Here is a 25,234-nt window from a genome sequence, read left to right as displayed (position 1 = left end):
CTAAAGGGCACAGGGACAAAATCCTAATTAACAAAATCAGAAATGAAAAGGGAGACATAACAACAGATCCTGAAGAAATCCAAAACACCATCAGATCCTTCTACAAAAGGCTATACTCAACAAAACTGGAAAACCTGGACGAAATGGACAAATTTCTGGACAGATACCAGGTACCAAAGTTGAATCAGGATCAAGTTGACCATCTAAACAGTCCCATATCACCTAAAGAAATAGAAGCAGTTATCAATAGTCTCCCAGCCAAAAAAAGCCCAGGACCAGACGGGTTTAGTGCAGAGTTCTATCAGACCTTCAAAGAAGATCTAATTCCAGTTCTGCACAAATTATTTCACAAAATAGAAGTAGAAGGTACTCTACCCAACTCATTTTATGAAGCCACTCTTACTCTGATACCTAAACCACAGAAAGACCCAACAAAGATAGAGACCTTCAGACCAATTTCTCTTATGAATATCGATGCAAAAATCCTCAATAAAATTCTCGCTGACCGAATCCAAGAACACATTAAAGCAATCATCCATCCTGACCAAGTAGGCTTTATTCCAGGGATGCAGGGATGGTTTAATATACGAAAATCCATCAATGTAATCCATTATATAAACAAACTCAAAGACAAAAACCACATGATCATCTGGTTAGATGCAAGAAAAGCATTTGACAAGATCCAACACCCATTCATGATAAAAGTGTTGGAAAGATCAGGAATTCAAGGCCCATACCTAAACATGATAAAAGCAATCTACAGCAAACCAGTAGCCAACATCAAAGTAAATGGAGAGAAGCTGGAAGCAATCCCACTAAAATCAGGGACTAGACAAGGCTGCCCACTTTCTCCCTACCTTTTCAACATAGTACTTGAAGTATTAGCCAGAGCAATTCGACAACAAAAGGAGATCAAGGGGATACAATTTGGAAAAGAGGAAGTCAAAATATCACTTTTTGCAGATGATATGATAGTATATATAAGTGACCCTAAAAATTCCACCAGAGAACTCCTAAACCTGATAAACAGCTTCGGTGAAGTAGCTGGATATAAAATAAACTCAAACAAGTCAATGGCCTTTCTCTATACAAAGAATAAACAGGCTGAGAAAGAAATTAGGGAAACAACACCCTTCTCAATAGCCACAAATAATATAAAATATCTTGGCCTGACTCTAACTAAGGAAGTGAAAGATCTATATAATAAAAACTTAAAATCTCTGAAGAAAGAAATTAAAGAAGATCTCAGAAGATGGAAAGATCTCCCATGCTCATGGATTGGCAGGATCAACATTGTAAAAATGGCTATCTTGCCAAAAGCAATCTACAGATTCAATGCAATCCCCATCAAAATTCCAACTCAATTCTTCAACAAATTAGAAGGAGCAATTTGCAAATTCATCTGGAATAACAAAAAGCCTAGGATAGCAAAAAGTCTTCTCAAGGATAAAAGAACCTCTGGTGGAATCACCATGCCTGACCTAAAGCTTTACTACAGAGCAATTGTGATAAAAACTGCATGGTACTGGTATAGAGACAGACCAGTAGACCAATGGAATAGAATTGAAGACCCAGAAATGAACCCACACACCTATGGTCACTTGATCTTCGACAAGGGAGCTAAAACCATCCAGTGGAAGAAAGACAGCATTTTCAACAAATGGTTCTGGCACAACTGGTTGTTATCATGTAGAAGAATGCGAATCGATTCATACTTATCTCCTTGTACTAAGGTCAAATCTAAGTGGATCAAGGAACTTCACATAAAACCAGAGACACTGAAACTTATAGAGGAGAAAGTGGGGAAAAGCCTTGAAGATATGGGCACAGGGGAAAAATTCCTGAACAGAACAGCAATGGCTTGTGCTGTAAGATCGAGAATTGACAAATGGGACCTAATGAAACTCCAAAGTTTCTGCAAGGCAAAAGACACCGTCAATAAGACAAAAAGACCACCAACAGATTGGGAAAGGATCTTTACCTATCCTAAATCAGATAGGGGACTAATATCCAACATATATAAAGAACTCAAGAAGGTGGACTTCAGAAAATCAAATAACCCCATTAAAAAATGGGGCTCAGAACTGAACAAAGAATTCTCACCTGAGGAATACCGAATGGCAGAGAAGCACCTGAAAAAATGTTCAACACCCTTAATCATCAGGGAAATGCAAATCAAAACAACCCTGAGATTTCACCTCACACCAGTCAGAATGGCTAAGATCAAAAACTCAGGTGACAGCAGATGCTGGGGAGGATGTGGAGAAAGAGGAACACTCCTCCATTGTTGGTGGGATTGCAGGCTTGTACAACCACTCTGGAAATCCGTCTGGCGGTTCCTCAGGAAATTGGACATAGTACTACCGGAGGATCCAGCAATACCTCTCCTGGGCATATATCCAGAAGATGCCCCAACTGGTAAGAAGGACACATGCTCCACTATGTTCATAGCAGCCTTATTTATAATAGCCAGAAGCTGGAAAGAACCAAGATGCCCCTCAACAGAGGAATGGATACAGAAAATGTGGTACATCTACACAACGGAGTACTACTCAGCTATTAAAAAGAATGAATTTATGAAATTCCTAGCCAAATGGATGGACCTGGAGGGCATCATCCTGAGTGAGGTAACACATTCACAAAGGAACTCACACAATATATACTCACTGATAAGTGGATATTAGCCCAAAACCTAGGATACCCAAGATATAAGATACAATTTCCTAAACACATGAAACTCAAGAAAAATGAAGACTGAAGTGTGGACACTATGCCCCTCCTTAGAAGTGGGAACAAAACACCCTTGGAAGGAGTTACAGAGACAAAGTTTGGAGCTGAGATGAAAGGATGGTCCATGTAGAGACTTCCATACCCAGGGATCCACCCCATAATCATCATCCAAACGCTGACACCATTGCATACACTAGCAAGATTTTATCGAAAGGACCCAGATGTAGCTGTCTCCTGTGATACTATGCCAGGGCCTAGCAAACACAGAAGTGGATGCTCACAGTCAGCTAATGGATGGATCACAGGGCTCCCAATGGAGGAGCTAGAGAAAGTATCCAAGGAGCTAATGGGATCTGCAACCCTATAGGCAGAACAACATTATGAACTAACCAGTACCCCGGAGCTCTTGACTCTAGCTGCATATGTATCAAAAGATGGCCTAGTCGGCTATCACTGGAAAGAGAGGCCCATTGGACAAGCAAACTTTATATGCCCCAGTACAGGGGAACGCCAGGGCCAAAAAGGGGGAGTGGGTGGGTAGGGGATTGGGGGTGGGTGGGTATGGGGGACTTTTGGTATAGCATTGGAAATGTAAATGAGCTAAATACCTAATAAAAAATGAAAAAAAAAAGAGAAAGGACTGAAGGAACTGAAGGTGTTTGCAACCCCATAGGAAGACACACCCCCTTCCCCCCACCCAGAGTTACCAGGGACTAAACCATCACCCAAAGCGTACACATGGAAGAACCCCTGGCTCCAGTTACATATGTAATAGAGGATAGCATTGTCTGGCATCAATAGGTGGAGAGGCCCTTGGTCTTGTGAAGGCTTGATTCCTCAGTGTAGGGGAATACCAAGGCAGTGAGGTAGGAGTGGGTGGGTGGGAGGGGGATATACCCTCATAGGAGCAGGTGGAGGGTTCTTGGGGTTTCTAGAGGGTAAACCGGGAATGGGAATAGCATTTGAAATATAAATAAATAAAATATCCGATAAAAAATGCAAAAAAAAGGAAAGATATTTTGCACAAGAAGACTTAAATTTCGAGTATAAATATGTGGTTTAAAAATATTCCTGCCTAACAACAAAAAGCCCAAATACATGTACAGAAGCCTTTATGCTGACATATATTATTATGTACTGACATAATAATATTTTCTCCATTCCTGTAAGCCTAATCAACAATATATAGAAAGCACATGAAGGGATTGCATACTGAGTATTATCCTCTTCCAGTATAAGGAGTTTTTCTTTTAACAATATAAAAGTGCTTTGTATATACTTGATGAAAAACAAAGGGTTACAAGTACAATTCTAGATGTCGTTTTGAAAGAAAATGAGATTTTGTATCTTGTGATTCATGTAAAAGAGTTGTCTATGAGCCCGTGGCCTGGGGCTGAGAACAAAGCAGAACAGACAGGGCTGTTGTTAAGACATTCCTAAGAACAGCTTGATTGTACAAGCAGGGCTATCTTGTCTGGGTCAACACCACCTGGCCGGAACCTCCCCTCTGTCTACTGTCCCTTGATGCTGGGTAAAGTCATACATCAACTGGTTCCTATGTGAACAAAGATAAGCCCCCTGCCCACAGGAACAAAGTCCTGATGCCCTTTTCCTGACATGTAATCTTTCTGTTAATGTTTAAATAAGCCAATAGTGTGTCACTATGCTGAATTCCACACCCCTAAGCCCCTTACCTCATAAAAAACCCTAGCTTTTGAGCCTTGTGGCCCACATCCATTATCTCCTGTGTGGGATACATGCCGGTCTGGAGCTCCATAATTAAACGTCCTCATGTATTTACATCAAGATGATGGTCCTTTGTGATTTTTTTGGGTACACGCCAAATCGGGAATTGGGTGGGGGTTTCCCCACTAGGTTCTAACAGTTTGATAACTTTTAAATAAGTTTTGAATTTGCTATGACTCATTTGACCAAACTCAGACATCCCAGACCCAGAAACACAATATTCTCTTTTATGTGTGGTTTCTAGCTCCAAATCTTAATATGTGAGCAGACAACATGGAGTAATGACTAAAACCAGAAGAACATAAAAGGACCGTAGGCATGAGAGGAAGGGAGTAAGAAGAAATAGCAGGATACAGGTGATATGAACCAGGAATTGAGAAAACATTGAGGGGTTTCAACTAGAGAGGAGAGGCAAGAGGACAATACAGCAGGTTAAAGATGGATGAGGAACAAATAACACCAAGATTATTTGATAAAGCCTCAAGAAATCATAGTATTTATATTTATCTCAAATTTTACAAAACTCATATGTGTGTATACATCTATCTATCAATCATTTATCTATCACCTATTTAATTACCAACCTACTTATCAGGAAGTTATGCCACTTGGGTGACAATGATCCCCACAAAACAGGAGACTAATGGAGACCCCAGTACCAGGCATGAGAAATCACCTATTGAATAGTCCACCAGGGTAGTTAGAGTGATTCCTAAAACAATAGAAATTGTTTATAGTCCTTGGTTACTTCTTGGAGTTAAGGGTAAACACGTATTGCTGAAGAAATGCCATACTTCAGACACAAGTCTCAGATGGTTTGAGCTGTATCTGATTTGAAAACTTCCTTCCCTCAGTCTAGCTTCCATAGTACCAGAGAATACTTTACAAGCTGCCACGCTGTAGCCTCCCTCAGCCTTGAAGCAGGCTGATTCAGACTTTGCTGCCACTGAATAAGAGATCACCTGGGGTGTAGCCTTCCCATTTAGATGGCTCTATTGTTATGTCAACTACTGCTGCTCTTCTCTGCTACCTGCTGAGAGACCCCTGAGACATTCTGGAGACACATCCTATCCTGCACGCCTACAGGCTGGCTCCGGGCACCAAGAATGGATTGGTGGGGGGATGGGCCTCCCCTCTTTATAAGCACAGTCTCTTAGTAAACTTGTGGGCTTTGATCAGAGAAAAAATTGTCTTGGCCTCATTCTTTTCTCACTGTCTAGTCTCTTTCAGCCCCAGCCTGCCTTTCTGGAATATCCGGTTCGCGTGGCTACAGGCAGCTCACACCAAGCAAGAGAAGCAATTGAACTAAAACAATGAAAAATATATCAAGAAGCCTGTAAAAATGCAACAATGGCACTCACATGTTGTTGGTAACCAGCAGCTGTCTAACTCAACATAAAGTCCATTCAACCGTAAGGAAATCAAGCCCTGTCAAAGTTTACATCCAGGTAAACTGAAGTGAGCCAGCAAAAATGGCTGAACCAAAAGCTGATGGTAATTAACATCCTTTTCCTATTCTGGGACCAGAGCTGATGGCTTCTAGCAATTGACTCCTGCTACTGTTAGACTTAGTGGGGAAACCCCCACCCAATTCCCGATTCGGTGTGCACCCAAAAATCACGAAGGGCCATCTCTTGATATAATTACATGAGGACATTTAATGACAGAGCTATGGACCGACATGCATCCCACTCAGGAGATAACGGATGTGGGTCACAAGGCTCGAAAGCTAGGGTTTTTTATGGGGTAAGGGGCTTAGGGGTGTGGAATTCAGCATAGTGACACACTATTGGCTTATTTAAACATTAACAGAAAGATTACATGTTAGCAAAAGGGCATCAGGACTTTGTTCCTGTGGGCTGGGGGCTTATCTTTGTTCACATAGGAACCAGTTGATGTATGACTTTACCCAGCATCAAGGGACAGTAGACAGAGGGGAGGTTCCGGCCAGGTGGTGTTGACCCAGACAAGATAGCCCTGCTTGTACAGTCAAGCTGTTCTTAGGAATGTCTTAACAACAGTTCTGTCTGTAATGCTTTGTTCTCAGCCCCAGGACGCAGGCTCATAGACAACTCTTTTACATGAATCAAAAGATACAAAATCTCATTTTCTTTTTTTTTAAAAATATTTTTATTACATATTTTCCTCAATTACATTTCCAATGCTATACCAAAAGTCCCCCATACCCTTCCCCCCACTTCCCTACCCACCCATTCCCATTTTTTTGGCCCTGGCGTTCCCCTGTACTGGGGCATATAAAGTTTGCTTGTCCAATGGGCCTCTCTTTCCAGTGATGGCCGACTAGGCCATCTTTTGATACATATGCAGCTAGAGTCAAGAGCTCCGGGGTACTGGTTAGTTCATAATGTTGTTCCACCTATAGGGTTGCAGATCTCTTTAGCTCCTTGGATACTTTCTCTAGCTCCTCCATTGGGGGCCCTGTGATCCATCCAATAGCTGACTGTGAGCATCCACTTCTGTGTTTGCTAGGCCCCGGCATAGTCTCACAAGAGACAACTACATCTGGGTCCTTTCGATAAAATCTTGCTAGTGTATGCAACGGTGTCAGCATTTGGAAGCTGAAAATCTCATTTTCTTTCACTACTAGAATAGAAAACTTAACTACTTACAGCCAATATTTTCTATGACCAGAAACTCTTAAGTCTTTTAACTCTTTTAGGGACTGGTAAGAAAGAAAACGGAAAAGAGAGAAAAATCATACACACCAACACACACACACACACACACACACACACACACACACACACACACACACACAAACGTACACACACAAGCAAGCAAGCATGCACACGTGCATGCTGGATGAAGAAGAGAAGAGCTCCATTTCCCTTTTATTTTTGCTTTCAGCCTTTTATACTTTCCCAGACAAAAGTTCTCTATGTAAGAAATAATTCACCTCATAGATAAAATGTTCCACAGGAGGAAGTTACAGTAGGAAAATTGATTACATGCTTTTCTAAACATTTTTATTTTTCATCAGTTCATAGTAAGTAAAGTAATAGTTCATGTCATCGGTTGATAAGGTTTTAGGAGTAACAGCAGAAGTGTTTACAGGTCTTTCCACTAAAAGGCATGTCAGACTAAACATCCCTCATTTGTTTTTTTTTTAAGCTCTACAAGTTCATTATAAATTTAAAGCAATAGTTTTTATGTCATGAGTTAGCAAGATTTATGTCAAGAGACAAATCATCTGTCTTGTGTCTTATTATTTTGAAGTCTTGTATAGACTAAGTAGTCCATCATTTGTTTTCTGTCCTTGTACCTGTGATTGCCCATTACCAGTTTGTGACCATTAGTTATAGAAATTAATGACTTCATTTCTAACCTAGAAGGGGTGTTTTCTTGATCAAAATTTTGTTTTTTGAATTAATGAAGCACCTGGGGCCCCACTTTTCTAGGATTGCACATCACAGCTGTGCAAAATGGTAGGCTGACTCCAGGAAGTTTACTTGCTTGCCACAGCCTTCCCTGCATGGTTTCCACCAATGCCTGTTACTGGAAACATAGCTACTGGGGTAATGGACCTTTAAAAAGAATCTATGCCTGCCACTGGAGGAGTTGCAGGTGCGGCTGCTATGTCACACGTGCATCATTAGATGGCAGAGAGGAGAGAGGCTATGTCTATGCTCAGTGTTCTGACCTGTAGACAAGTGAATGATTAGTAGCTCAACACTCCCTGGAAAGGGTGAGCTCAGTCCGGCACCAGGGATCCCAGACAGGGAGCTAGCCTAAGATGACCACCAATCCAGATGCTCATGTGCATGCCTTCCAGAGTGAGGATTGAGTCAGAGACTAGAAGAGCCCTGGCTGGGACTAGCAAAGTGAGCCCAAGAGAGACAACCCCCACATGGGCCATGTGGGTAGGCCTGTTGAGGGGTGGCCCAATTGAAGGGCAAGCCCAAAATAATCATCAGCCCAGTGCCATGGGGGCTCGGACAGGGAGCTTGCCTGAGATGAGCACCAGTCTGGCATTGCATAGACTGTGGGAGGCAGCCTATGCCCAAGAGGACAACCCTGACTAGAGTCATAATGGACATGTTGGATATAGCATTTCTTAGATCACTCCTGAGACTACTTCAGACACTAAGAGACCATGAGTACACCACTAAGAGGAACAAGTTAGTGGTGGAGAAATGGAAGAAAAAGAGAAACAGAAGTATATGGGCACAAAAAAAGAGGCATAACTGGAGACTTGAGGGTAGTGAAGAACAGCCTAATTTGAGTAGCTGGGACCATGGTGGAGTCTTGGTTTGTGCTGCTACTAGGTACCAATCTGGGACCATGTCCCTATAGCAGCAGGTGGATATTCCTGATCTTCAGACTTCAGTCTGGGGATATTTTGATGTCTGAGGGTTGTGCAGAATTGGCCTCACCCCTTGCCTAGGCATTGTAGGAGAGGTGACCTTGTGGTCATGAGAGCAGGAGGGCAATCTCTGTCCCTTACCTGCTGCAGTGCTCTGGAGATTAGGCCCTGCAACTCTCCTGGGCAGCACAGGTAGAGCTGACTTTAGTAACAGAAGCATGGGTGGGCTCTTGTGTGCATGGGAGCATTAAGGTTCCAGTATTGATTGTACCAAATGTCAGAGGCCTCATACCAGACCAAATGACTTACTACAGTGAACATTTGTAAGCAAAGAAATGTAGAGGAAATGGTGTGCTGAGGAACACAGTGTGACACACTTTAGCTTCCAGGAGATTTTTTTTTCTTTTCTGTTGGGAAGGAGGCTAAAGGGTCCAGAGCAGGTATGAGGGAAGTGGGAGATGAGTGGGATTGGCATGCATAATGTGAAATTCACAAAGAACTAATACATTTTTTTTAAAAGAAACTATACCATCAGAAATTTATTAAACTTGCATAATAGGTTATAACATAGTAACATTCTAAATCTTATCCTTATTCTTGTAGATAAGTATAACTACACTTCTCATCAAAGAAGCCTCTTTTTATAGCAAATGGAAACCATCACAGTAATCCACAAGTGGACAAAATGCATAGATCAACAGATCATGGGAAGCCTAGCTCCAACAGACACATCTACATCACAGTTCTTGCATCAGTTGCTTAAAGAACATCTCAGAAAAGGGGGTGGAAAGATTGCAAGAGCCATAATTCTTGGAAGTACATAGTGAATTATAGAAATGGCCGCATAAGCAAGATTGGAGAAAATGGCGTAACAATGAACACGCTAATGTGGAAGGCAGAAATTTTTGCAGGGTCCCACACCTAGACAAAGAATTATAATTATTGACTGCTTGGAGAAGAGATGAACCCCCTTTGTTAGCTCTTGTAAGAAACAGTCAGCCCTGAAACTATGTATAGACAAACAACAAAAACAAACTCAGCCTGTTGTAATTATGTATTTGTGCATACTTATATATACACATATGTATGTATGTAACAATAATAAAGGAAAAGAGGCTATTAACTTGAGGGGGGATGGGAGGACTGCTGGGATGGGCTGGAGGGAGGAAATTGGGATGTGATGTAGTTCTATTTTCGTTAAAATTTATTTCAGAAGCATTCAGAAACACGATTACAATCTAGATGTTTTAAAGATAGGACTACTCAACAGAAGTTTTAAATAATAGCTATGTATGGCTATTGAGTACTTAAAATGTCTTTAATATGACCCAGAAGCCAATTTGTTTTACTAAATTGAATTTGAATAGCCACATGTGACTAATGTCCACTGCTCCAAATAACACCATCTCAGACTATGAAAGCTTTAAATCAGAAAAAAGTATCTAAGCATTCAGATATCATTAAGAAGTTCTTTGTAAAAGTGGGAGTGGGTGGGTAGGGGAGTGGGGGGAGGGTATGGGGGACTTTTGGGATAGCATTGGAAATGTAAATGAGGAAAATACCTAATAAAAATAAATAAAAAAGAAGTTCTTTGTAAAGTAATAACATTGACTTAGCTTACATCTGATTTTAATTCAATTAATTTTTATAATTCACTTACATTTTTTTAGACTGTGTGGACAAATTACGCTCTCTTAGGCGACCTCTAATATGTTCAATTTTATGCATGAGCCTTGCAATTTGTGTAATGTTCTTTTTGACGAATTTAACATCTGATGGACGATCTTTTTGTAAACTATCTTTACCTATCTAAAGTAACAAAATTAGCCAGTTACTAAATACCCTTTTTGATCTCATGTCTTAAGAGCATTTCATTATTTTCTTTATCAATTAGAATAAGTTTATTAAATCAGAAAAATTCTGAATAATCCCTGAAGCTTACTTGGAAACTATTCTTTCATGCTTAAAGGAATACATATATTCTCTCCCAAAGCAGAATTGAAAGTCCTTGAAGACAGAGACGTGTTATTCTCAGTCTAATTTTTAAAGTATTTGAAAATACAAAGAAAATCATTAAAGAACAGTATAAATTTTGGAAAAAATCAATAAAATTTTATGTCTGCTTATATTATGGATAATTTTTAAATATAGGAGAAATTTTAAGTTGATAAATTCTCACTAATTTTATGTAAATTAGAAAAAGAAAGTGAGTGAAATTTACATTATTCTTTAGGAGAAAAAATGATTCAATAAATTTGTTCTTTACTGGACTCATACAGAAAACTCATTTTCAAATTACTGATAGACATTTTGCTACAAACTGATTATTTTTCAACCTAAATCAAAATATTACTTTATAATCAATGGTTATTGAAACATTTGACTTATACATACTTCAAACTGATTTCAAATGGGTCAATACTTACTAATATAATTAACAGTTAAGAAGTTATATTTTACCTCCTCTATTTGGTTGACTTGCTGCTGAAACCACTTCATGAAAAAAAATGAAGAGAAAGTTAATACATATGTGTCTGTGCCCTGTATCTACCAAGCACCATTCCTGACTCACACGCATCATCACAGGGCTCAGAAGGGGGTAGTGTAACATACAACTGCAAGATAAACTTAAAAATATCTAGCAGCAATCAGGGAATACTGTAATTTCAAGACCTAGATTATCTTTGCTTAATATGCATTCTTCTCTTTAATTTTAGTTACTTTAAGCTGCAATGAAAAACATACCTTGAAAAGAGACTCCAAAATCTGGAAAACAAAGTTTTAGAAAGTATATTTAAAGATAAAATAAGTATCATGAAACATTTATAATTATCAATGATAAATTTGCTAAAATTACTATGATTTATATTGCTAAAGCAAATATAAATCTGTAGTTCCAAAGTTATAATAACTTTGTGGTTATGATGCTTAGTCCATTTTGAATATGCAATTACATCTAGAATAAAAAAAATAACTTTGCACTCCATAGGACTATTTTGGAAAACTCCTAAATTATTAACATCTAATATATTGTTCATAAAATATTAAAAGTTTCCAAAAGAGAGCCAAGCCTTTGCTGTATGTTCTACAAAAGGCGATTAACTGATTCAAACACAAAAAATAGGGGATATGTACAATTTCAGAGGAAAACCACCTTGGGCTATCTCAGCCTCCAAATAGCCATTTATTGTTGACCTCTGTGTGACCCAATATTTTTGTGATTATTAGATCAAACAGTTTGCAATATACAGACAAGATCCATAAATTGGGCTACAGTAGAGATTTCCCCACTATGTCATAATCTGCCTACTTGATGTTTCCAGAAGAGTATTTGAAAAATGCTTGATTTATAACTTTCTCTGTTCTGTTAGTATAAAAAGTTAATGATTTATTCCAAGACAGTTTATTTTTTGAGGTCATTGTAAATATTGTTTTCCTGTTTTTTTTTTCTAAGCATGTTTGTCAATTGTATACAATAAGGCTACTGATTTTTGTGTCTAAATTTTATGTCCATTGATTTTACTGACTAGAGGTTTCTATTTGCCAGTGGAGGTTTTTTGGTGGAATGTATAGGGTCTTTATTATATAAGATTGTACCGTTTACAAAAAGATACTTTTACTTCTTCCTTCCCTAGGCTACTAAATCAGATATTAGTGGGGCCAACAATTAGCTGGTGATTTAAGTGAGTGCTTTTCATGCTGAAGTCTGAGTTGAGCTGAATTGTGTTTAATGGAGCTAAGGCTTAAAGCAATTGTATGCTTCTTGAAGAGAGGATTGCATGTTTATCCTAATTACTATCACATTGTGTGACAAAACATCATGAAGAAGGCAACTTATCAAAGAAAGGGTTAGAGTCCATGATGATGGAACAAAGGCATTATGTCAGGAACAGCTCTAGGGCTCACATCTTAATCTGAAAGCAACACGAAGAGAAAGCACACTAGGAATGTACTGAATTTTTTAAGTTTCAAAGCCACCCCTGTGACATATTTTCTCCAATGGGCCATACCTCCCAAACAGTTCCACCAACTGGGAACCAACTTTTTAATCATGGCCTTTATGGGAGCAACTTTTATTCAAACCATCAAAATCTACTTCATGACCCTCAAGGATGTGTGACCATACCATAATGCAATGTGCATTAATTTTTCAATCTCAACACTGTTTGAAAGACCACCATTCAGAATCAACTGTGAGCAGAAGAATGGATACAGACAATGTGGTACATTTACACAGTGGAATACTACTCAGCTATTAAAAACAATGAATTTATGCAATTCCTAGGCAAATGGATGGATCTGGGGAATATTATCGTGAGTGAGGTAACCCAATCACAAAAGAATACACATGATATGCACTCACTGATAAGTAAATATTAGCCCAGAAGTTTGGAATGCCCAAGATACAATTCACAAACCACATGAAACTCAAGAAGGAAGAGCAAAGTGTGAATGTTTCGATCCTTCTTAGATTGGAGGAAAAATACCCATGGAAAAAGTTACAGAGAGAAAGTGTGGAGCAGAGACTGAGGGAATGACCATCCAGAGACTGCCCCACCTAGGGATTCATCCAATGTACAGTCACCAAGCCCATACACTATTGTGGATGCCAACAAGTGTTTGCTGAAGGGAGCCTGATGTGGCTGTCTCCTGAGAGTTTCTGCCAGTGCCTGACAAATACAGAAGTGAATGCTCATAGCCAACTATTGGACTGAGCAAAGGGTCACCAAATGAAGGAGCTAGAGAAAGGACCCAAGGAGCTGAAGGGGTTTGCAGCCCCTTAGGAAAGAACAACAATATGAACTAACCAGTACCCCCCCCTCCCCCGGCGAGGTCCCAGGTACTAAACCACCAACCAAAAAGTACACATGGCTGGACTCATGGCTCCAGCTGCATATGTAGCAGAGGATGGCCTAGTCATTCATCAATGGGAGAAGAGACCCTTGGTCCTATGAAGGCTCTATGCCCCAGTGTAGGGGAATGGCAGGGCCAGGAAGTGGGAGTGGGTGGGTTGGTGAGCAGTGGGAGGTGGGGAGGGATAGGGGGCTTTTGGAGGGGAAACCAGGAAAGGGGATATCATTTGAAATGTAAATAAAGAAAATATCTAAAAAAAAAAAAAAAAAAAAAAAAACCTCAGAATCTGTTGTGAGACTAAGGTCAATCACTTAATTGTAAAATCAAAATACTTTCGACATACAATGGAGCAAAATATACACTACCATTCCAAAAGGAAGGAATCCAGTCACAGTGAGGAAACACTCGATCAAAGCAAGACAGAAACAAGGCTGGCACAGTCCAAATCCTGTAGCTGAGCTGAGTCTGAGGTCAGTGGGCTTAGCTAGTTCCAGAATTATAGCTCTGCTTCCTCCAAGATATATGTCTCTCTCTTGTGATGTTACAATCCACACTATAGCTCTCCTTGGCAGACAGCCCAGGGCTCTGACACCTTTAACATCTTGGGGTCTCCACCACAATCCAGGCTTCACTTTCATTCATACAGTAGACTCTTGAAGCCTCTTGCCCTTTCATGGCCTTTATACAAGGACTGCCCTTCCATACCATACAGCTTCAGCTTCAGCAGTTTTCCTTAACCATGAAGTAAGAGTCTACACAACTTTACTCATGCATTCTCCATGACTTTAAAGCCAGAACAACAGTGGGTGATGCTGTCAAGTTCAGATAGAGTCTGGTCCCTTGAGTCACATTTGCAGCAGCTATGTCTGCTGCTTTTTAGGAGCAGAAAAGGTCTTAAACTTTTTTTTCTTTCACTGCAGAAAGGAAGGTTAGCTAGGTAGGGTCTTGCCCAGAGAGCTCCTCAGGCCTATTTTCAATCTCCTTATCTCTTTCAGTAGAGACCTTGACTCTCAAATTAAATTTTCTGGTGCATTTTTTTTTCTTAAAACTTTACATTTTGCATTGTTTTCTGCCTTATTTGCTCCTTTTCTTTTATACCTTCATAAGAGGGATTACTAGTTAGCATGAGGTAGATTCAATAGTAGGGTGTCTTGAAACCTCCTCCATTAGAGAATTTTAGCATAGCCTCAGAGAAATTCTCAGCACATGGGCAGAAAACAGCCTCATTCTTTGCTAAAATATCACAGGAATGGTCTCTAATCCAGTGGCTAAGATTGTTTCTCTCTGAAACCACTTGAGCAGGGCTACCACAGTCTGTGTGGATCTCAGTCTTCCAAGCTTCTAATTTGCCCATTAAACTCCACTTTCAGCATTCAACTGTGTTCTGAGTCCAAAGTCCAATAAATCTTCCACTTTCCCTCAAAATACCATATACTTCCTGACACCAACTTCTGTCTTAGTTGTTTTTAAATTGCAGTGACAACAGTTTTAAATATAGTGTTTTCATTAAATCCCTCCCCTCAGAGCTCAGGAAACCCCACAGAAGAAGAGGTGTAAAAAGTGTAAGAGCCAGAGGGGTTAGAGAATACCAGGAGAACAAGGCCCTCTGAATCAATAGGCAAGGGTCATATGAATTCACATAGACTGAAGCAGCAGGCACAGGGCCTACACAGGATTCCACCAGGTCTGTTGCATATATATCATAACTTTCTGTTTATTATTTTTTATTAGACTCCTGAGTATGTGAACAAGTGGCTCTCTGATTTTTGTGCCTTCTCTCTGATGCTTTTCCTTTTGTTGATTTACCTTGTTCAACTTCAATGTGATGGGTTTTATTTTATTTTATTTTATTTTATTTTATTTTATTTTATTTTATTTTATTTATATGTTCTGATGTTATCTCTTAGAAATGAGAAACAGAAAGGGAATGCATCTATTGGGAATGGGAAGTGGGGAGAAACTGTGATGAATAGAGACTGCATAAACTGTAATCAGGATAATTGTACAAGAAAATAATCTATTTTCACTAAAAGAGGAAAAACAAAGAAAGGGGAAAAAGGAATCAGAGTTCTTGTACATTATACTTCATTTAACTTTCATCTCTGACTCTTTAAAGAAATAGTGGTGGCAAAGCACTGAATATAAAAAGAAGACTTTGTGGGTAAAAGATGCAAATGAGTTGCCTGGGGTATGTGGAAGCATCCAGCTTTCCTGTCACAATGATGAAATGCTTTGAGTTACTCTGAGGTGGAGGACTCACAGCATTGTATTGTTAAGGTTTGAGAATTGCTGAAGGAGGACCCCATATTCAAATACCATGTAAGAACAATAGAGCATTTATTCTACAGAAACAACCAGCATTCAGGGATCACCACCGCTTCAAAATGGTGACCCATGCAAAGACACTGAGGCCTGTTTTAAATAATAAGACTAGTATTAAATTCTTTCTGTTAAACTGTGATAGCAACTCTGCCAGTCTTCAAGTGTCATGAGTTAATTGCTTCTGAGACAGCTAACAGGAATCTAAAACTTAGAATATACTTCAAGAATTTGTAAGACCATTAACCAAAGATCATAAAAAGAGAAGTAAGGGCTTACTACAGGTAGAAGGACAGAAGATAAGATATGGACTGGGTTTATCTATACAAAACTTCAGGGATAACTTAGTTATGGTCTTTAACTCTCCATAAACCTGTAGAGCTAGTGACAGACGATGAATGCTTAGCTAGGTAATTACTCTTAGTGGATACACATGTACATATTCTCTGTTGTTCAATTTACGACCTGAATTTATGTGCAAATTTATAGTAAACTTTTTGCCATGTGATCATGCACTCTGAGAGAAGTATAAGTGCTAAGGACAAAATACAGAGACAGGCTTCCCTCCTCTTTTATCTTTCTGAGACTTCAACTAGCAGTCTGGGAGTTAGAGCTGTACAGTTCCTGCAGAGATAGAACAAAGGCTGTTTTACTATGAGGTGCTAAATGCCTGAGACAGCAGCTTCTAGACTCAGAACAACTCAGAAAGGCAGGTCATCCAAAAGCAAAGTGACTTAGACTTAAGACAGGTAAACATTTTATTATTACATTATTAGGATTAGATAATCTAAAATCTCACTGATGGGTGATACCAAGATGCCCAAGATGGGCTGCCTTCCTGCTTCATGAATAATTAACCACAGAACATGCTGTCCAGGATAGATGGTCTACCCTGAGATAAAATATCTCCCATTCATGTGGCTATCATCAGGCTCTTCCTCAGGTGGGGAATTTTATTGTCTTGCTCCTGGACTTTGGGGACTGCTGCTGGAACAGATGGCATATGGCCTAGTTCCTGAGTGGAGACAAAATGGGATGAATAGGCCCCTTCAGTAAATATGGTAAACCTCCCCCACTTTTCTGCTCTGAAGTGGTTACTTTAATAGTTATCTGAATTTCAACCAATATTAGTAATTATTATTTTCCCCAAGATATTTTTATTAATTATTTGGGAATTTCATATAATATACCCCATTACACCTGCTTACCATCCGTTCCAGGCTTACTCTCCATTTCTTTTGTCCCACTAATCCACCAAAAATAGAAAAGAAAAAACATTTTTTAAGTTGAAAACTTTAATATATTATCCCTTAACACTCCTTCATTTTAAAGACTTTCATTAGTCATTTAAAAAATTTTCAACAATTACCGTTGAATTCAATTTATGTATTTTACACACACACACACACACACACACACACACACACACACACACACACACACACACAAACACATATGCATTTCAAGATATGATTTAAACACGTTAAGACTTTTCTTTCAAAATCTATGTTGTTACAAATTGAAAGTTTTAGGACGACCTTGGGCACAGAGTTGGCAGACACCTCCACAGTCCCTAGAGGACTCTTCACATGATCTTAGGATCACTGGTGAGTGGAACACACATCTGTTCCAATTCAATTGTGACAGGCCTGTGACAGCAGGAACAAGGACACGGGAGTACTTCCTGACCAGAGGCTCAGGTTCCTTTTGACCAGTTCTGGTTTACCTTGGTTTCAAACAGATCAGACATAGCCATGGTCTTCAAAGGAGACATTTTCAGGCACTGTAACACACCCAGGTTCTTAGGACAACAGCATCCCAGGATAACAGGAGCTAGGTCACACCAGTATTTCAGGGTCTCAGAGGAGCTTAACTGCCAAGAACTCTGACACACCCAGAATCTCAGGCTCACAGGAGGCCACAATTAAAGGATCACAGAGAAAGCTGGTCTCTGAGGAGTCCTAAAACTGAACAACACTCTCCTCTATGATACCTTGGTCAAGGAAGAAATAAAGAAAGAAGTTAAAGACTTTTTAGAGTTTAATGAAAATGAAGCCACAACATACCCAAACTTATGGGACACAATGAAAGCATTCCTAAGAGGAAAACTCATAGCTCTGAGTGCCTCCAAAAAGAAACTAGAGAGAGCACACCCTAGCACCTTGACAGAACACCCAAAAGCTCTAACAAAAGGAAGCAAATTCACCCAAGAGGAGTAGACTGCAGGAAATAATCAAATTCAGGGGGGAAATTAACCAAGTGGAAACAAAAAGAACTATTCAAAGAATCAACCAAACCAGGAGCTGGTTCTTTGAGAGAATCAACAAGATAGATAAAGCCTTAGCCAGACTAACTAGAGGGCACAGGGACAGTATCCTAATTAAAATCAGAAATGAAAAGGGAGACATAACAGATCCTGAGGAAATCCAAAACACCATCAGATCCTTCAACAAAAGGCTATACTCAACCAAACTGGAAAACCTGGACGAAATGGACAAATTTCTAGACAGATACTGTAGTCTCCCCTCCCCTAGCCTGAAACCTGCTTGCTCAGGGGTGGAGCTTCCTGCTCATTCGTTTTGCCATGCCCACTGCTGAAACCTGTGGAGCCACACACGTGCACCTTTCTACTGGACCAGAGATTATTCGGCGAGAATCGGGTCCCCTCTTTTTTTCTTCATAACTAGTGTCACAACAATAAAATTTGAGCCTTGATCAGAGTAACTGTCTTGGTTACATTCTTTTCTCTCGCCACCTAGCCCCTCTTCTCTTCCAGGTTTCCAAAATGCCTTTCCAGGCTAGAACCCAGGTTGTGGTCTGCTGGCCAGACACAACAATTGGCGCCCAACGTGGGGCTGAGAAACGGCAAAGGATTTTTGGAAGAGACGCTGCTGGTTCAGAGCTCCATAAAATAAAGGATAAGGGAAATTCATACCGGAGAAGGTATGGGCTAAGCTGAGACAGCGTTAAACCCGAGCGCTGGTTCACTTAGGTTCAGCAGTGAGGAGCTGGGTATCAGGCGGTAGGCCGTAGCTCTCCGAAGCTACATGAGGTGTGAGAAAAGAAAGGGTTTATTAAAAGGAATAGGCGGATTGCCCCAGTTAATAAAAAATGCATCATAAGGGAGGAAAATGTCCCAAAAAGCAGAGAGAAATATCTCTCTGGGCCTTATAGCAGGAGTACTCTGTTCCCTTTTGTGTCTTGTCTAATGTCCGGTGCACCAATCTGTTCTCGTGTTCAATTCATGTATGTTCGTGTCCAGTCTGTATGAATGAATGTTCTATGTTTTGTGTTGGATAATAAAGATGGTATAAAAAACTTTATCTGCAAAGCCGAGAGCTGCCACGTGTTTCAGCCAAGAATCAGACACGTGGCGAGAGGGCCCCTGCTGGAAAAACTGTTCGTTTTAGGAAATAAGGGCGAGTGCACAGCCTCTAAGTTTCAGAGTAAAAAAGCTAATAAATGGTTCATGATTAATGTGTTTGACAATGGTAAAGTGTTTTTTATTTTTATGGTTGTAGCTACAAAAATTATTATTCTCTGATTGGTCTAAATGTAACTGCTTCATTTGGTTCTTTTTTATTGGTAATGTGCTCTGAGTGTTTTCACAATCAGCTCATAAGTTGTTGGTTAAGATTAATAATTGTTACATTGCTACAGATGGTTAGTGTTAAATTTGATAACTCAAGTTTAGAGTCCTTCCGACACATGGCATAAGGCAGCCCAAGAGGCTGGGTCTCTAAAGATATTTCTAGTTTAGGTAATAATTAATGTGGTTCGTATCCTAAATAGTAAAATTTAAAATAAGATTTAAAGCAATGTCTCTTTATTAAAGCATTAAAGCTTGCTTTAATAGGTATTCATAGGTATTAATTGACATCCAAACTTCGTAATATGATAGTAATGCTTCTAATATTGATTTTAAAGATAATAAATTGTTTTAAACTTGGGTTTTGCTTTCCCAAAGTTATAGGTATTATCCTAACCTTGCACAAAAAACTTAAAAATTATGGTTAAAACTGCTATTGTTCCATTGACTGCAGCTTGCAGTTTGATTTCAAATTTAAGATCTTTAATTCACCTGTATACTGTAATTAAGATAATTACAAGAGTAATCATCTTATGAGAGCGCTCATACAGCTCACTTCATACAAAACTGTGACAGAGTTATCTAATTATGTTTGTCTTTGTAAATAGATTAGACAAACAGTTTGGTTATAGTTACTGCCTGGCAGGAAACTGCAGTACGGGCAATTTTTTCACAACACTAAAGTTGTTAAGAACGTTTTAACTGTAAGTCATCTTAAGAAAGAGTATCATAATTTAGAGGCGTAGACAGTTATATTGTTTCTCTAGAATCGGTCCTTATTACAGGAGGGCCAAGATGCTCAGATTAAAAGATATTTTACGTTTAAGTCAATGCAGGGCTCTGGGCAGCCCCAGAGCAGCTTGTGGCCTTTCTTTTGTTTTACAAACAGTGCCTGAAAAAGATTTTTCCCTGTGTTCAAGAGAAATTCTTTTTAACAGTGTTACAGATCTATTCAGATGTTTAAAATAATGCTTAAATTCAAAGAGTTTTGCTTCTAGTGAACTGTAATCACTAGAAAATTTTGCCTCTAGGTATGGCTAAAGTAACTTTACATTATGTAAAAAAAATTTTTATTGTTTCTGCTTCTATACAAGAAGCCAAGAGTTTTAATCTTTCAGTGTATATTGTTTCTTAAGTGAAAAGTATTTTATTAACTAATGCTTCTTAAAGTTTACCTTAAATCCTTGCTCACCCAAAAGATTCAGAGACAATATCCTTTTATTACTTAGGGTTTTAGTTTACTACAAAAGTTTCTACAAAAAATAAAGCTTTTATAATTGTTATTAATTGGTAATTAAAAATTGGTTATGCCCAAAACAATTCTTTGGCCAAAAAGAAAACATTATTGTAAAGTCATTTTTCTCATCCTCCCAGCCAATCGTTGGCCCATGTGGGCCCAACTAACTTCTGTGGGGCGGAGTCTTAAGACACAGTTTCCCCTGTTCCAGCACAGATGATCTAGTTGTGTGCTATAGATGGTGTTTTAAAATGCTGAACAATCAAACCTTAATTTATATATTAATAGTCAATGCCATATCTCTAAGCTCGCAATTGCTTAAATTGTTCATCCCTCAGATACTATTAATTCTCAAATTTACAATTGCTTATGCATATTTCTAGTTAATAAATAAATTATACACATGTGACTCTTAATAACTTTACAAGCCTTCTAGTTACAACTGCTCCTTAAGAAAATTGATTGTAAGTGCAATTAGTCACTGCCCCTTTACAGCCATATATTTAAAATGTTTTGTCAACTAGTTACTAATTCAAAAGTTTAGGTATTATAAAATTTTAAAACTTTAACTTCTTAAAAGACAAAAAAGAGAGAAATTGTATCCCCGTGCATACTATTTAGTACATTCCCATGCACACTATTGAAGTCTTACCTTTATTTTCAAAATTTAATATTTTAATGTCAAAGAGTTTAATAAATGCTTTATAGTATCTTAAAGAGATCTACTTATTGGCTTATAGATTAATCCTAAAACAACTACCTTATTAGAAAAGGGAAAAACAGGTTTTCTCCACAAAACGCTACAGAAGCATATTAGTAAATTCGTGTGACGAGCTGGTAGGTAAGTTGACTCATGTCCTGATTAAATTGACTAAAAAACTAAATTAAATTCATGTTTTAGATCCATCCTTACTTGTCATTTTTCCAGTTTAGACTAGCTTCTAGCCTTTTAACTTTATGACAATAGTACATCAGAGACTGTATATTCAGACTTAGTAAAATTAGTCATTTAATAGAGTCATAATGATTTTTCTCTTTTCTTCACTGTGACCAGCCATTCTAACTCAATCTTAGACTGGTCCTAATATTCAGTCCAACGTTAGAGATTCCTATATTCTAAATTACCTAGCAAGTTAATTCAGAGCACATCCCCCACTTCCCCTAGATCCCTAACCTCAGAAGGATTGCTGGCCTTACAGCTAGTAGAAAAAGCTATTAAAGAACAATTGGTCACTTAATACATTGGTAAAATAGAAAGACCCCCTGACTAATGAATAAAAGGGTCCAGATCCAGTTCTAATTTGGGGTAGGGACTCAGTTTGTGTTTTTTCACGAGATAAAGATAGAGCGCAGTGGCTGCCAGATAAATTAATTTGTTAGATGAACACAGATTCTAAATCTTCTAAAGTATCACCTTGAGGACTAAAATTCCTCTTTTGCTTAAAAGTCGGCTTGAGGACTCAGGCTCCAAAAAAAGCTACTCTCTGAGCCAGCTCCCGACAGGAGGCCGGAGACTAGCCTCAGCTTTACAATTTGCATTTAAATAAAGTACCTAGAGTTCCCCCAAAAAAGTTTTGCTTTCCTACTTTCTCACTGTCCGAGATTTTGTCTTTCAAGCAGGTAAATCAACATTTTCGAGGCGGACCAGCGGATGTACATCCCCACGCCCCTAGAGCATACAGGTGGCTGCTGTTATCTCCTTTCCAAGGACATATCCAACACGTGGCTTTCAGTCTGAGTTAAAAATTAGGTTTACCAAGAGGACTAAAAAAGTAGATATTTCTATATTAATAAAGATTGGTTTTTATTTTGATAGACAGGCTTAGTCCCTTAGCTGACCTCTGGCTTTTCACCCTTGCTGTTACTGCAAGGTGTCCTTAGGCTGTGAAAAAAACAGAGATGAGGAGAAACGACTTCCAGCTCCTATTTTAGCCACAAATCGTGGTGTTACTAACGACATAATTCTTGCTTAGGCTTTGCTAATTCTGAGGTTGATAATTCTCCTTTAAGAGCTGCACAGCACTCAAAACTGTGCATACTGGTTTGTGATTGTACAAATTCAGTATGGGCATCGCTTAGTACAGAGGTACTGCAAGAAAAGGTCCGGCTTGACCATTTCTGAGTTTCCTGTGAAATAAACCCAGTTTAAAAGAGGTTGGTATCATATTTTAGTTAAAAATCAAAAATATTTTCCGGCTCTGCCTCGCCTCCCCAAAAGATACCCAGAGCCACATGTGTGGGTCTTATCAATACCCACAAGAGAAATCGGGTCCATGTCCACCCAAGCCAAGGTTAAAAGCCCATTCATCTACAGATAAAAAAATCATTTGATCACCTCAGTTAAGCGTTGCCTTATTTAACTTAATCTATAGGGGGGAGAGAGATTGGAGACGTACTATTGAAAGGGCAAGCCCTTCACTGCCTCCCACCCAAATAAAAAAGCCAATTGGCCTTGTACTACAAGAGCCGGTCGAACTCCTTCTCCCTGTTTCCCACCTATCATCCAAAAAAGCGGAGAAATATCAACTTAGTGTTATTATAGTGTATTTCACATTTGTTCAGTCAAACTTAGCCAGAGTTCCAACGCCCTACTTAAAATTCAACTAGAAAGTTACCTACCAAGTACTAATTAGCATTATAAAGTCAGAGCCTACAGCTCCAGGCTTTTCAGTTAGTTGTTCACTAAGATAAGAAAGGACAGTCTTAGCCTTATACAGTTTACCATAAGAAAAGTTAAGGAATCCCATGAAAGCAAGTTTTTTCTTTAGCCCTAGATTTCAGGCAGAACTATTGAGCATAGATAATTTTTCCCCCCTCAGGCCAGCTTTTTCTTTTTTTAAATTTTGTTAATAAAAGGGAGGAGATGTAGTCTCCCCTCCCCTAGCCTGAAACCTGCTTGCTCAGGGGTGGAGCTTCCTGCTCATTCGTTCTGCCACGCCCACTGCTGAAACCTGCGGAGCCACACACGTGCACCTTTCTGCTGGACCAGAGATTATTCGGCGAGAATCGGGTCCCCTCCCCCTTCCTTCATAACTAGTGTCACAACAATAAAATTTGAGCCTTGATCAGAGTAACTGTCTTGGTTACATTCTTTTCTCTCGCCACCTAGCCCCTCTTCTCTTCCAGGTTTCCAAAATGCCTTTCCAGGCTAGAACCCAGGTTGTGGTCTGCTGGCCAGACACAACAAGATACCAGGTACCGAAGTTAAATCAGGATTAGATTAATGACCTAAACAGTCCTATATCCCCTAAAGAAGTAGAAGCAGTCATTAATAGAATCCCAACCAAAAAAAGCCCAGAACCAGATGGGTTTAGTGCAGAGTTCTATCAAACCTTCGGAGAAGACCTAATTCCAGTTCTTCTCAAACTATTCCACAAAATAGAAACAGAAGGTACTCTACCCAATTCATATTATAAAGCCACAATTACTCTGATACCTAAACCACATAAAGACCCAACAAAGATAGAGAACTTGAGACCAATTTCCCTTATGAATATCGATGCAAAAATGCTCAATAAAATTCTTGCTAACTGAATCCAAGAACACATCAAAACAATCATCCATCATGACCAAGTAGGCTCCATTACAGGGATGCGGGGATGGTTTAATATATGGAAATCCATCAACATAATCCACTATATAAACAAACTCAAAGACAAAAACCACATGATCATCTTGTTAGATGCTGAGAAAGCATTTGACAAAATCCAACATGCTTTCATGATAAAAGTCTTGGAAAGATCAGGAATTCAAGGCCCATACCTAAACATAATAAAAGCAATATACAGAAAACCAGTAGCCAACATCAAATTAAATGGGGAGAAACTCAAAGCAATCCCACTAAAATCAGAGAGTAGAAAAGGCTGCCCACTTTCTCCCTACCTATTCAATATAGTACTTGAAGTCCTAGCCAGAGCAATTAGACAACAAAAGGAGATCAAGGGGATACAAATTGGAAAGGAAGAAATCAAAATATCACTTTTTGCAGATGATATGATAGTATATATAAGTGACCCTAAAAATTCTACCAGAGAACTCCTAAACCTAATAAACAGCTTCAGCGCAGTAGCTGGATATAAAATTAACTCAAACAAATCAATGGCCTTTCTCTACACAAAGGATAAATAGCCCGAGAAAAAAATTAAGGAAACAACACCCTTCACAATAGTAACAAATAATATAAAATACCTTGGTGTGATTCTTTTTTTTTCTATTTTTTTATTAGGTATTTACTTCATTTACATTTCCAATGCTATCCCAAAAGTCCCCATACCCACCCAACCACTCCCCTACCCACCCACTCCCCCTTTTTGGCCCTGGCGTTCCCCTGTACTGGGGCATATAAAGTTTGTAAGTCCAATAGGCCTCTCTTTCCAGTAATGGCCTACTAGGCCATCTTTTGATACATATGCAGCTAGAGACAAGAGCTCCGGGA

At 39.1% G+C, this 25,234-nt stretch overlaps 1 protein-coding gene and 1 non-coding gene across 6 annotated transcripts in view; one reads left to right on the top strand and one right to left on the bottom strand.

Annotated features, from left to right (window-relative positions):
- The window catches only part of Ccdc7b (coiled-coil domain containing 7B), a 116,622-nt gene that overhangs the window by 62,267 nt on the left and 29,121 nt on the right, over nt 1–25,234 (bottom strand). For 4 of the 5 annotated variants that reach the window (NM_001369028.1, NM_001369029.1, XM_030243825.1 and 1 more), the window contains 3 exons: nt 11,546–11,566; nt 11,261–11,293; nt 10,461–10,609 (listed from right to left, as the gene is read on the bottom strand). The exons of the other annotated variant lie outside the window; for it this stretch is intronic. In NM_001369028.1, the coding sequence (NP_001355957.1) occupies nt 10,461–10,609; nt 11,261–11,293; nt 11,546–11,566 (203 nt within the window). The remainder of the gene's footprint in view (nt 1–10,460; nt 10,610–11,260; nt 11,294–11,545; nt 11,567–25,234) is intronic. 5 annotated transcript variants of the gene reach the window in all.
- Nucleotides 8,040–8,171, top strand: Gm22374. The gene has a single exon (XR_003947699.1). It is a non-coding gene; the product is annotated as a small nucleolar RNA SNORA17 (small nucleolar RNA).

Source organism: Mus musculus, chromosome 8 (genome assembly GCF_000001635.26).
Source record: "Mus musculus strain C57BL/6J chromosome 8, GRCm38.p6 C57BL/6J".
NCBI lineage: Eukaryota > Metazoa > Chordata > Mammalia > Rodentia > Muridae > Mus > Mus musculus.
The sequence above is the reverse complement of the archived record's forward strand: the minus strand, read 5'-3'. Positions and strand labels throughout refer to the sequence as shown.